The sequence below is a fragment of the Oryctolagus cuniculus genome, chromosome 1, assembly GCF_964237555.1.
Source record: "Oryctolagus cuniculus chromosome 1, mOryCun1.1, whole genome shotgun sequence".
NCBI lineage: Eukaryota > Metazoa > Chordata > Mammalia > Lagomorpha > Leporidae > Oryctolagus > Oryctolagus cuniculus.
In genome coordinates this window covers 205248755-205262129 of record NC_091432.1, presented here as the reverse complement: position 1 = coordinate 205262129, position 13375 = coordinate 205248755, and the positions used below count along the sequence as shown (strand labels likewise).

General features: G+C 40.1%; 1 protein-coding gene across 1 annotated transcript; it reads left to right on the top strand.

Annotated features, from left to right (window-relative positions):
- Positions 1–20: 20 nt before the first annotated feature.
- MRPL50 (mitochondrial ribosomal protein L50) lies at positions 21–12664 on the top strand. Its single transcript, XM_002708144.5, has 2 exons — positions 21–178; positions 11710–12664. Exons 1-2 carry the CDS (start codon positions 87–89, stop codon positions 12095–12097), a joined length of 480 nt encoding a protein of 159 aa, XP_002708190.1. The 5' UTR covers positions 21–86; the 3' UTR covers positions 12098–12664.
- Positions 12665–13375: the final 711 nt, after the last annotated feature.

Here is a 13375-nt window from a genome sequence, read left to right as displayed (position 1 = left end):
GCTACTAAGCTGACATCCGATTGGCTGGCCTGGGCGCGCCGCCGACGGCGGAGGGCTTGAGCTCAGTGTCGCGGCTCTCCTGGAAGATGGCGGGTCTGGCAGTGTGCGGTGTTGGTAGAAGAGGCTTTGCGTGGATGGTCGCAAGAGTGACGCGCAGAGAGTTTTGGTCTCGGTCCAGGTAAAGCTGAAGATTGGACTGTGGGTCACGTTCTAGAAAAATAAGAGAAGCTGAGGGCGGTGAAAGGACGAGTTCAGGAAGGAATGTCTTGTTACTAAGCCCTGGTCCTTAGCCTGCTCAGTGCAGGGGCGACAAGGTAGGGTAAGGGCCTGAGTTCAGCGCCTCCTCTGCTACTGATGCGGCCCAGGCCCTTCCCGCCTCGGTTTCACTTTCCTCCTGTGATGGTGGAATAGCACCTTCTTTTCCTTCCATTTCATTCATTCATTTATTAAGCAAACAGTATGGACCACGTGTGCGAGTGACCGAGTGCGGTGTGAGCAGCACTTGCGTGGAACAGTCGACTTAGAAACACGGACGTGAAAGTGCTGGATCAACTCATTTGTAGGCCGTGTTTCTTACGATTCAGTAGTGAGACGCAGCCTCCTCTAGTTCGTTTGTTGATTGATTGATTGATTGATTGATTCACTCAGCAGTCAGGAAGCGCGTTCTCTGGGCTGGCATTTCTGTCAGCAGGTACATAACAGTGGCTGCAGTGAAATCCCTTCTCAATGCCTAAGTGCCCCGACCATCGAGGAAACGGGGATCTGCAGAAGGGAAGTGTTTTTCACAGTCACGGAGCAAGTTAATGGCAGAGCTGAATCTGTCACTCGGGTGTCTTAACTACCTAGCTACCGTTTTTGCACCGTGTGGAGCAGGTGGAAGGTAAATCTGTCCTGGTGCTGAAAGCATCAGAATTTAGATAGGAACCTCAGGTAACAATGGGTGCCCTCTTAAGGCTCAAACAAAAATTATTCTATGGTCCAGATTTTTATCAATCAGCTCTTTATAAATTTCCTCTCTTCCTTTGTTAGTATTTGTTACTTCCCAGATTTCCAATTTGTTTTATTCATTCACTCTATTTTTAGAGTGTCTGCTATATACCGCACTTTATTTCAGGGGTTGCTAAGACATACCAAGGCTTTCTCATCACAGAGGATGTGTTCTACTTGAGGAAAAAAATGGACAGTTGTAGACTATAATTTTAGGAAATAGTGAATTATGAAGAAAACTATACCCATGTAGGATAACTGAAATGGAATTTTATTTTATGTATAGATATAAAATATAATGCTTGATGTAGTGAACTGATTGCTACAATTTGGCTGATGATATCTGTCTCTGTTTTGTAGTGAGAACACTTAGATCTCTCAGCAAATTTCACATATATAATACAGCACTGTTAGCCACAGTCACTATTCTGTACAGTAGAGTTCTGGAACGTACATAACTGAAACTTTACCTCTGACCAATATCTCCACCACCATTTTACTCTCTGCTTTTATGAATTTTTCTTTTTTAGACTCAACATTGTGTCAGCCGGCTTTTTGTCACTATAACAAAAGACCTAAGGCAGCCTAGCTGTATAAATGTGTGGTTTGTGTCTTTTGGCTCATGGTTCTGGAGGTTCAAGTTGAAGATCGGTCAGGGCTCATCGGTTGGCTTCTGGAGATAGCATTCTTACTGGTAGAATCTGGAGTTGGCACAGGACATCACAAGGCAAAAGACTATGCATGTCTGGCTATAATGTGTGGTCTCTTTTTTTCTCCTTATAAAGCCACCAAAATTAAATCATGTGGGCCCCAGCCTACTGACCTAATATCTAATCACTCTTCAAAGGACTCATCTGTAAATAACACAATCAGGTTAAATTTCTGCCCTCTTAGTACCTAGCAGTGGACTTTGGGAATTAAGCTCCTTAGTGAGTGCAGGGGAAAATCATATTCAGACCATAACAAACATGAATGCAGTCATGCAGAATTTTTCTTTTTGTGTCTGACTTATCTCAGCATCATGTCCTCCATGTTCACCTGTGTTGTTGAAAATGACAAGATTCCCTCTTGTTAAGGCTGAATAATATTTCATGTTATGACAGTTTTTTTTATCCATTCATCTGTCATGGCTGCCATGTCTTGGCTATTGGGAATAATGCTGCAGTAAACATGGTAATAAAGATGGAAATTTCTTTGAAATACTGATTTTATTTCTGTTGGATGTGTACTCAATACATAATGCTAGATCTTAATGATTCTTTTTTTTTTTTTTTTTTTTTTTTTTTTTTTTTTTTTGACAGGCAGAGTGGACAGTGAGAGAGAGAGACAGAGAGAGAAAGGTCTTCCTTTTGCCGCTGGTTCACCCTCCAATGGCCGCCGCTGCAGCCGGCGCACCGCGCTGATCCTGGCAGGAGCCAGGAGCCAGGTGCTTTTCCTGGTCTCCCATGGGGTGCAGGGCCCAAGCACCTGGGCCATCCTCCACTGCACTCCCTGGCCATAGCAGAGAGCTGGCCTGGAAGAGGGGCAACTGGGACAGAATCCGGCGCCCCAACCGGGACTAAAACCCGGTGTGCCGGCGCCGCAAGGTGGAGGATTAGCCTATTGAGCCACGGCGCCGGCTCTAGATCTTAATGATTCTATTTACAATTTTAAAACATTTATTTGAAAGGCAGACAGAATTTCCCATCTTCTGGTTCATTCCTCAAATGCCTGCAACAACTGGAGCTAGTCCTGACCATAGCTGGAGCCAGGAACTTCATCCAGGTCTCCAAAGTGGGTGGCAGGAACCCAAGTACTTAAGCCATTTTCTGCTTCCCAGGTACATTAGGTGGAAGCTGGATTGGAAGTAGAGGTGGGACTTGATTCCAGGCAGTAATAGCTTGAGGCTTTGATTTACATTTCCCTGATGATCAGTTATGTGGAGCGCACTCTCCTTGGCCACCTGCATGCCTTTGGAAAAGTGTCCATTCAAGTCCTTTGACCATTTCTAAATACAATTGTTATTAATGTTGTTTGCTATTCATTTAAGTTCCCTGTGTGTTTTGGATATTATCACATAACAGATCTGTTAAGTGTATGGTTTGAAAATAGTTTTTCATAATCTGTGGGTTGAGTTTTTGTTTATTGTCTCCTTTTTTGCTCAGAGGCTTTTTAGTTTGATGTAGTCCTATTTGTTTGCTTTTGTTACTTGTGCTTTTAGTATTATATTTTTTTTAAAAAAAATTGCTGCCAAGACCAAAGTCGGAGAACTTTTACTCTGTTTTCTTACAGGAATTTTTATGGTTTCAGGCCTTACATTTAAATTGGTAGTCCATTTTGAGTTAATTTTTGTATTTGGGATAAGATAAAGGTCTAAATTCTTTTCTGCATGTAGCTATTTATTTTTCCCAACATCATTTATTGAATAAAACGATCTTTTCTCTATTGTGTCTTCTTGGTGTCCTGTGTGTGGGTGTATTTATGGGATCTCTTTTCTGATCCATTGGTTTATTGTATTTTCATGCCAGTGTTATACTGTTTTAAATTGTTTAAATTGTTTAAAATTTATTTTATTTTTTAAATATTTGTTTATTTGAAAGGTAGAGAGAGGGAGAGATCTTCTATCCATTGGGTCACTCCAAATGGCTGGATTAGCAGTTTTGATTACTGTATCTTTGTAATAGAATTTTAAATCAAAAAGTGTGATCCTGTGATCCCTCCAACTTTGTTGTTCTTGTTCAGTTGAGTGCTTTGGTGGTTCATGTGAATTGTCTTTTTTTTTTTTAAGCTTTATTAATATATTTGAAAGGCAGAGTTACAGAGAGGCAGAGAAAGAGAGATCTTTCATCCACTGGTTCACTCCCCAAATGGCCACCACAACTCTCAGAGCTGGGCCAGTGCAAAGCCAGTAACTTCTTCTGGGTCACCCATGTGGGTGCAGGAGCCCAAGGACTTGGGCCATTTTTTTTTCCCCAGGCCATAGCAGAAATATGGATCAAAAGTGGAGCAGCTGGGATTAGAACTAGCACCCATATGGGATGCCGGCACTGCAGGTGGAGGTTTAGCCTACTGCACCATGGCATTGGCCCATAGCATTGAAATTTTGATAGGCATTTTGTTGAATGTATAGATTGCTTTAGGTAGTATGAGAATTTTTTAGCAGTGTTAATTCTTTCAGTTAATGAATGCGGGATATCTTTCTTAGTGCTTCAATTTCTTTCTTCCATCAGTGTTTTTTTCGTTTTCAGGGTGTCTTCCTTGGTTACATTTCTTACTATTTTTTAAAAAAATTTATTTATTTGAGAGAATCTATCTTTGGTTCCCTCTCAAAAAATACCTACAATGACTGGGCCAGGCTGAAGCCAGGAGCAAAGAATTCAATCCAGGTCTCCTATGTGGATTTCAAGGATCTAACCACTTGAGCCATCACCTGTCACTGTCCACAGTGCACATTAACATGAAGGTAGAATCAGAAGTTGAGCAAGGAATTGAACCCAGGTACTCCCAAATGGGATGTGGGCATCTTAACTGCCAGGACCAAATGTCTAACCAGTGTTTTAATGGCTTTCATTTTTTTCTTTTTGCATGTATTAAGAAATAGTGATTTATTTTTATTTACTTAATTTATTTTGTTCTTACAGTTTTGTATTATGGAGTCTTTGGAGTGTGTCACTAGTAGGAATGTGTCATCTGCAAAAAGAGAATTGTACTTTTTCCTTTCTGACTTGAATGCCCTTTATTTCTTTTTCATCCCAAGTAGTTCTGGGTAGGACTTCCAGTACTGTGTTGAATGGATGTGAGACTGAGCATCCTTGCCTTCTACCAAGTGTTTCCAGCTGATTATGATGCTAGCTGTGAGCTTTTCTAAAAATGATCTTTATTGATTTGAGGTAAATTCCTTCTCTGCCTATTTTGTCTCATCCTTTTAATATCATGGATGAGTGTTGAATGTTGTCAAATTCATATTCGACATCTATTGATTGTGCAGTTTTAACTTCACTCTGGTAATGTAGTGTTATCACATTTATTGATTTGCCTATGTTGAACCAACATTGCATTCCAGGGATAAATCCTATTTGACCATAGTGTAAAATATTTCTGAGGTGCTGTGGGATTTGGTTTGCTAGTTTTTATTGAGCAGTTTTGTATCTATGTTCTTTAGGAATATTTGCCTTAATGTTTCCTTGTGTTGTTTTTGTCTGCCTTGGTATGAAGGTGATGCTAGCTTCCTAAATGAGTCTAAAAGTGTTCCCTTTTCTATTTTTTTGGTATAGTTTAAGAAGGATTAGTATTAATTCTAACTTTAATATAGAGTAGACTTAAATGTTGCCATCTGGTCCTAGGCTTTTCCTTATTGTGAGGTTTTTGATTTCTTCCTTGTTCTTATTTGTTATTAGTCTGTTTAGGCTTTCTGTTCCTTCTTTAATCTTGGTCTTTGTAGGGTGCATGTTTCTAGGAATTTATTCATTACTGTGGGTTATCTAATTTTTGGTGTGTGTGTGTTTATAATGGTCTCATGATTCTTTTTATTTTTGAGGCTTATGTTATAATGTCTTCTCATTCATTTCTGGTTTTATTTATTTGAGTCTTTTTTTCATAGTCTAGCTAAAGACTTAATATTTTTGTTTGTAATGCCTTTTTATTCCTTATTGCATTTTTATTTATTTTCTTCTTTCTGCTAAGTTTGGGCACAGATTCTTCAGGTTCAGTGTTGAGTTGTTTGAATTCTTTCTTCTTCTTTAATGTATGTATTTATTGCAATGAACTTTCCTTTTAGTGCTGCTTTTTCTGCATCCCATAAGTTTTGGTGTGTTGCGTCTTCTTTTTATGTTGATATATTTAAAAAATTCCTTTTGACTTTCTATTGACTTAGTATTCTTCAGGGATGCATTGTTTACTTTACATGTATTTGCGAATTTTTTTCACTTTCTTGCTGTTACTAAGTTTTTATTATTATTTTTTTAAAAGTTTTATTCATCTATTTGAAAGGCAGTTACAGAGAGAGAGCACTAGCTGCCATCTACTGGTTCACTCTCCACATGACTGCAATGACCAGGGTTGGGCCAGGCTGAAGCTAGGAGCTGCTTCCTCATCGCCCACTTGGGTGCAGGGGCCCAAGGACTTCACCACCGTTCACTGCTTTCCCAGCTTGCTCGCTCTCTCTCTTGCTCGCTCATGCTCTCTCCCCCCTCCCTCCCTCTGTCCCTCTCCCTCTCCCTCTTTCTCTGCAACTCTTTCAAAATCATTAAATGAATTTTTAAAAATAAAATAAGAGCTGACGCTGTGGTGTAGCAGGTTGGGCAAAGGCCTGCATTCCTGTGTCCCATAAGGGCACCAGTTCGAGTCCCAGCTGCTCCACTTTGGATTCAGCTCCCTGCTAATTTGCCTGGGAAAGCAGCAGAAGATGGCCCAAGGACTTGGGCCCCTGACTCCCCCGTGGGAGCTTCTGGCTCCTGACTTCAGTGGCTATTTTGGCCATTTGGGGAGTGAACCAGTGGATGGGAGAGCTCTATCTCTGCTTTTCAAATAAATATTTTTTTTTAAAAGAAAGCTCTGCATATGTATGTATATTATTAGGTCTGTTAGATTTGTAATGTTATTCAGGTTCGCTGTTTCTTACTGTTGTGTCTTGATGTTCTATTCATTAGTGAAAGTGAGGCATTGAATTTTCCTACTATTTTCTGTTGATTTCTCTTTTCTGATCTCTCAGTACTTGCTTTCTGTATCTTGGTACTCTGATGTTGGGTTCAGATATGAAGAGACTTCAAAGTATTTGTGGGAAAATGGAATTAAAAGATAAAAATATAAACTTTTTCTCTCTGTATCTCTGTGTAACTCTGCGTTTCAAATAACTAATAAATAATTTTAAAGGCAGAGGGCGGCATTGTGGCATAGTAAGTAAAGCTGCTGCCTACAGCACTGGTATCACATATAGGTGCCAGTTCCAATCCCGGCTGCTCTACTTTCAGTACAACTCCCTGCTAATGGGAAAGCAGCAGAAGATGGCCCAAATGCTTGAGTCCCTGCACTCACATGAGAGACCTGGAAGAAGCTTCAGGCTCCTGGCTTTGGCCTGGTCCAGTCCAGCCCCAGCTGTTGTAGCCATTTGAGGAGTGAACCAGCGGATAGAAGACCTCTCTCTCTCTCTCTTTTTCTCTCTGTACCTTTGCCTTTCAAATAAATAAATAAATCTTTAAATATGTATACAAGTCTTTAAACATATATATAAACTTTATTTTTCAGCGTAAACTTTTCTTATTGATGATACCAGCCATTTAGTCCATCCCTAAAGAACTGAGGTTCCTAGCAATTAAACCGTGCACCTGCAGTCTCTTGTACATTATCAGTTGAAGAAAAATGAGTGCCCTTTAAAGATGTTTTAAGATTAGGAAGCAAAACAAAGTCAGAAGGAGTCAAGTTATGACTGTAGTGTGGATGGTGAGTAGTTTCTGATCTTAGAAAATTGCCCTTGTTTGGTGAGAGGAATTAGTAAGAGAGAAGCTCTCTAGTGAAGCTTTCCTGGGAGTTTTTCTGCTAATGCTTTGGATAACTTCCCCAAGACTCTTATAAGGTGCAGTAGTTATTGTTCTTTGGGCCTCCAGAAAGCTAAAAAGAAAAATGCTTTGAGCATCCCAGAATACCCTTGTCATGCCCTTTGTTCTGCTTTTGCTTTGATTGGACTGCTGGTATCTCTTGGTAACGATTACTTTGATTGTGCTTTGCCTTCAGGTTCATACTGGTAAATCATATATTAAAGTTCTTAAAGAAGTGCCTGCAGATCTTGATCAACTTGTGTAAACATTCGCAGCTATACTGGTGTCTGCAGTTGATCTGATTGCAGCAGTTTTTCAGTCAGAATTGTGTAAGCTGAACCAACTTAATATCTATGGTATTGGCTATTATTTCTGCTCTTAATTATCAATTATCTTCATTTAGAGCACAAACAAAATTGTTCCCTCACAAATTGATGTGTATATAGTGCTGCTGCAGAGGGTTTCATCCACATTGTCTCAGCCTTTCTTCAAACAAGTTACTGTTTGTAAACTGTGGATTTCTTTAGGTATATCATCCCTGTAAACTTTTCATAAAGCATTAATGGTTTCATCATTCTTCCATCCAGGTGTCATCATAAATTGAAAAAATTAGAATTTTTTTTTGCTTCAGTGTTAGCTGCATTCATGTTATTGTGATGAAACTCTTTTCAAACCAGTGTCTTATCCTTCTTAATGCCTCTAAATAGATCCAGTTAAGTCACGTTGTAACAAGTTGGTATGCCCTTATTTTGGTGCGTACAGATTTTGAAATCTAGTCATAGTTTCTTCATAATACGTGATTTCCACGAACTTTTTGAAGACCCTTGTATATTTATAATTATTTGTCTTCCTATTGATTTAGCCTTTTTATCATTACTTTATGACCTTTGTCTCTGGACAAGGGTTTTTGACTTAATGCTTATTTTGTCCCACATGATGCATAGCCACTCCTGCTGCTTTTGGTTACAATTTGCATGGAATATCTTTCTCCATCCCTTCATATTCAGACTGTTTGTATCTTTAAATCTATAGTGAGTTTTCTTGTACATAACAAATAGTTGGGTTTTGATCCATTCAGCCACTCTGTGTTTTAATTGGAATATTTAATCCATTTACATAACTTACATACAATTACATGAATTTACATGCAGTGGCATATTACTGGAATAGTTTGAGGAAAATATGAGAACTGAGGGATAGATAACTCCTAGAGATTTTTTGTTGTTGTTGAAAAGGTGAAACATAGCTGAAGGGAAACATGGGGTCTAGGGAGAATTTTTTTCTTTTTCTTTAAAAGTCAGAGGTATTGGAGCAAGTGCTTGGTGCAGCAGTTAAGACGCCAGTTGGGATACTCCCGTCCCATATCAGAGTACCTACGTTTGGCTCTTCATCTAATTCCAAGTTACTGACAATGCTCACCCTGGAAGGCAGCAGGTGGGTCTCTGCCACCCACATTGGAACTTTTGGATTGAGCCTGGACCAGCCTCAACAATAATAGGCATTTGGAGGGTAAAATAGCAGATGGAAGATCTCTGTCTTTCTGTCTCTGTCTCTGTGTCTCTTTCAGATAAAATGAAAATGGATAATGTTTATTTTAAAAGATGGGAGATATAATACCATATTGTATATCCTGTGAATAGTTTAATAGTATCTTTGTTTTCTGGTACTGTAACAAACTGCCTGAGACTGAGTAATTTATAAGTAAATTAAAAAGAACAGCAGTTTATTTGGCTTATGGTTCTAGAGCCCAGGAGGACCAAGAACATGATAACTGGCATCTGCTGTACATCTGGGCAGCCTTCTTGCTGTGTCATAATATGGTGGAGGAAATCATATGGCAAGACAGAGCAGCATGCCAGCTGGAGTCGTTCTTCCTCTTTTTTTAATTTTTTTTTTTTTTTTTTTTTTTTGACAGGCAGAGTGGACAGTGAGAGAGAGAGACAGAGAGAAAAGTCTTCTTTTGCCATTGGTTCACCCTCCAATGGCCGCCGCGGCCGGCACACCACGCTGATCCGATGGCAGGAGCCAGGTGCTTCTCCTGGTCTCCCATGGGGTGCAGGGCCCAAGCACTTGGGCCATCCTCCACTGCACTCCCGGGCCACAGCAGAGAGCTGGCCTGGAAGAGGGGCAACTGGGACAGAATCCGGCACCCCGACCGGGACTAGAACCCTGTGTGCCGGCACCGCAAGGCAGAGGATTAGCCTAGTGAGCTGTGGCTCTGGCCCTTCCTCTTATAAAGTCACTGATGCCGTAAGGACTTACCCTCATGACCTCATCTAATTACCTTTTAAAGGCCCCACCTCCAAAAACAATTAACATTTGAATTTGAGGATTTGGTGTTTAACATACAAACTTTAAAGGGATACACTCAGACAACACTAAGGAGATAGTGGGAAGCTAATAAAGAATTGTTAGAGAAGGAGGGATTAATTACTAGAAGAAAGTCTGAATAGTTAAGAAGGAATGATATTAAAAACCATATTTTGGGGCAGATACCATTTTTTTCTGGTGGCTCCAATTTTTTTTTTTTTTTACATTTATTTTATTTATTTGAAAGAGTTACAGAGAGAGGTAGAGACAGACAGAGAGGTCTTCCATCTGCTGGTTCACTCCCCAGTTGGCCACAACGGCTGGAGCTGCGCTAATCTGAAGCCAGGAGCCAGGAGCCTCCTTCGGGTCTCCCACCATCTTCCACTGCTTTCCCAGGCCACAGCAGAGTTGGGTGGGAAGTGGAATAGCCGGGTCTCAAACAGGCACCCATATGGGATGTCAGCGCTTCAGGCCAGAGCGTTAACCTGTTGCGCCACAGTGCCAGCCCTTGGTGGCTCCAGTTTTTGTAGGGTTGGTCAGTCTTAGTCATGGATGCCAACTCTATGAGAAACGAATTTCTAGGTAGTTCATGAACAAATCTTTTATTATGCACTTTTATGCTATGTCAGCAGATTCCTTCCGTTTGGCCCATATACTGAATAATAGTTACTCAAGCAGATACTAAATATGTTTTCTTTTTAAAAGATTTTTATTTATTTGAGAGGTAGAGTTACAGACAATGAGAGGGAGAGACAGAGACAAAAGTCTTCCTTCTGTTGGTTCATTCCCCAAATGGCCACAAAGGCTGGACCTATGCCGATCCGAAGCCAGGAGCCAGGTGCCTCTTCCGGGTCTCCCATGTGGGTGCAGAGGCCCAAGGACTTGGGCCATCCTCCACTGCTTTCCCAGGCCACAGCAAAGAGCTGGACTGAAAGAGGAACAGTGGAACTAGAACCCGTGCCCACATGGGATGCTGGTGCCGCAGACAAAGGATTAACCTGTGCCGTGACGCCAGCTCCTAAACATGTTTTCAAAGAACCTCAAAAATCAATAAAATGGATTTCTGTGTTTAGGAGCTTATAATATGGTACAGTGGTTCTCAGTCAGACTGTTATCCACTCTTTCTTTTGGTTGTTAAGACTGGAGGATATGAGTCCTATTGACATCTGATAGAGACCAGGGATGCTGCTAAACATCCTACAATGAACAGGACAGCCTCCCACAATAAATAATTATCTGGTCCAAAATATTTCAGTTTTGAGGCTAGTAAGAGAAGTGGAATGCAAATAAAATTAAAACTGAGGTAGAATGTGATATACTCTGATAGCAGCACTAAGTGCTGAGATGAGAGGAATTTACAGTAGTGCTTGATTGAGGGGAATCAGGTAAAACTTGAAAAAGAACAGTTTTGTATCAGGACTTGAAGAGTCAGAAAAATTTCTGTATGTAAAGGTGAAAAACAGGTATTCAGAAAGGATATAACCTGAAATAACACAGGGTATCATGAAAGTGGGAGTGTGGGAAACAGAATATGAGTTAGTTTGAAGAGGTTATTGAGTTCATCTAGGGAGGTGAGATTAGAGATGTAAATTATGGTTGAGTCTTAGAGGACTAGGAATCCAGAGTTGATATATCTTTCTTTATCACTAACTCTATGGAATTCTTACAGTATGTAAAACAATGTACTTAGTATTTTTCTGTCTGTAACTACTTATTCACCCTTACCCATTCCAATGGCAGGGACCTGTTGTATTCTTTTCTACTCCACAGTGCCCAGAGAGTAGTAAATGTGCAAATTATTTGTTGATTTTGATTAGTGAGCAAGATTCAGTCTGGTGTTTGCTGATTTCACTAATGCAATGAACCAAAGATTCACATATTTTTATTTTGGACTACCCAGAAAAGAGGAAGAGCTGGTGGAGGCTGAGACAGTAGAAGAGGTGAAGAAAGAACCTCTCTTGGTGTGTCCGCCCATACGAAGCCGAACGTACGTGCCACCTGAAAATCTCCAGAGTCTTTTGGAATCTCGTGTTAAAGAAGTTTTTGGTACGGCTCTTCCCAGCAATTGGCAGGACATCCATCTGGAAGATGGTCATCTGAAGTTCATTCTCTTGGGGCGCTTAGCTGATGACTTGGGCCATGCAGTGCCTAACTCCAGGCTTCACCAGATGTGCAGAATCAGAGATGTTCTAGAGTTCTATAATGTTCCTGTTCAAGATAGATCGAAATTTGATGAATTTAATACCAGTAATCTACCTCCTAATTTGAAAATCACTTGGAATTACTGAGTAATGCAGAGGATGAGCACATTGATAAATTCCGCCCCCCCCCCCCAAGCAAGGGGGCTGCTTATTAGACCTTTTGCTACTTTACCATCAGAACTATTCTCTAGACCTCATTGTTCTATAGACGACTGCATCATCTTTTTTTTCCCTCATGTTGTGAATCCACAAAGAAATAAGAGAAATTTCTTTTTTCACATTTGATGAATCCAATTTATTAAAAAAATAGAATTAGGTCAATAATAATTTATGGAATTTTTTTTCACCAGAGGACATTTTAAGATAGGAGGTTGTTACAAGTTCAGACTTGATCTTTATCCTTCATAGGCATGAAGTAGTAGTTGCAAGAAAATGTTTTAAAACTATTAGGGCTCTTAAGTCCGAAATGGAATTATCACATATTGCACAGGTACAAATAAGGAAACTTGTATTAGATAGTTAGAAAAGTCTGTGTTATATATTATAGAAAATTCTTTATTTCACTGTTTTACTGCATGAGTAGCAATAGCAGAAAATAATATTGTGCCTTCTGGATTAATCTGTTTTGGAAATTAAAGTAATTTTCTTAAAGTATGTTGTGTGTTTTTACTTTTTTTAACTGAATTTTGGTTTTATTTTCTGCCTTGTCACTTGCTTAAATTAAGTATTATAACTGAAAAAATTATAATATGTGCCATCTATTAAGTGCTGTGATTTTTTTTGTTTTATATTTATAAGAGATATGCCAGATTCTATGTAAAATGTATATTCCTCCTCTCCAGAGGAGGTGTCGCTTACTTCAGTCCTCTTTCTTTCTTTCTTTCATTCATTCATTCATTCATTCAGTTAAACAGAGAGAAGGAGAGGCAGAGAGAGGGGGCTTCCATCCACTGGTTCCCTCCCCAGTTGACCACAATGGCCGTAGCTGTGCTAATCAGGTTCCAGAGCTTCCTCTAGGTCTTCCCACGCTGGGACAGGGGCCCAAAGACTTGGACCATCTTCTACTGCTTTCCCAGGTCATAGCAGAGAGCTGGATTGGAAGTGGAGCAGCTGGGACATGAACTGGCGCCCATATGGGATGCTGACACCACAGGCAGTGGCTTTACCACAGCATGGGCCCCTAGTCCTTTTTTCTATAACTTTTAAAATGTGGCCTGGAATACCCCAAGTATCCATTTTGCAAGTTTGATGTGATTTGTGGAAATTACTCAAATAGAATGTTATCAGGTGGGTCTGTCCAAAATTGGTGATTAAATTAGGAATTGTTTGGGCTTTGGGTATGACTAGAGAGTGATGAAACAAAAA

What these genes read in the sequence shown, in the direction of transcription:
- MRPL50 (XM_002708144.5), top strand. Translation starts at nt 87, where the DNA reads ATGGCGGGTCTGGCAGTGTGCGGTGTTGGTAGAAGAGGCTTTGCGTGG. An exon ending in GAGTTTTGGTCTCGGTCCAG is followed by an intron (nt 179 to 11,709) that starts GTAAAGCTGAAG and finishes TGGACTACCCAG; the next exon opens with AAAAGAGGAAGAGCTGGTGG.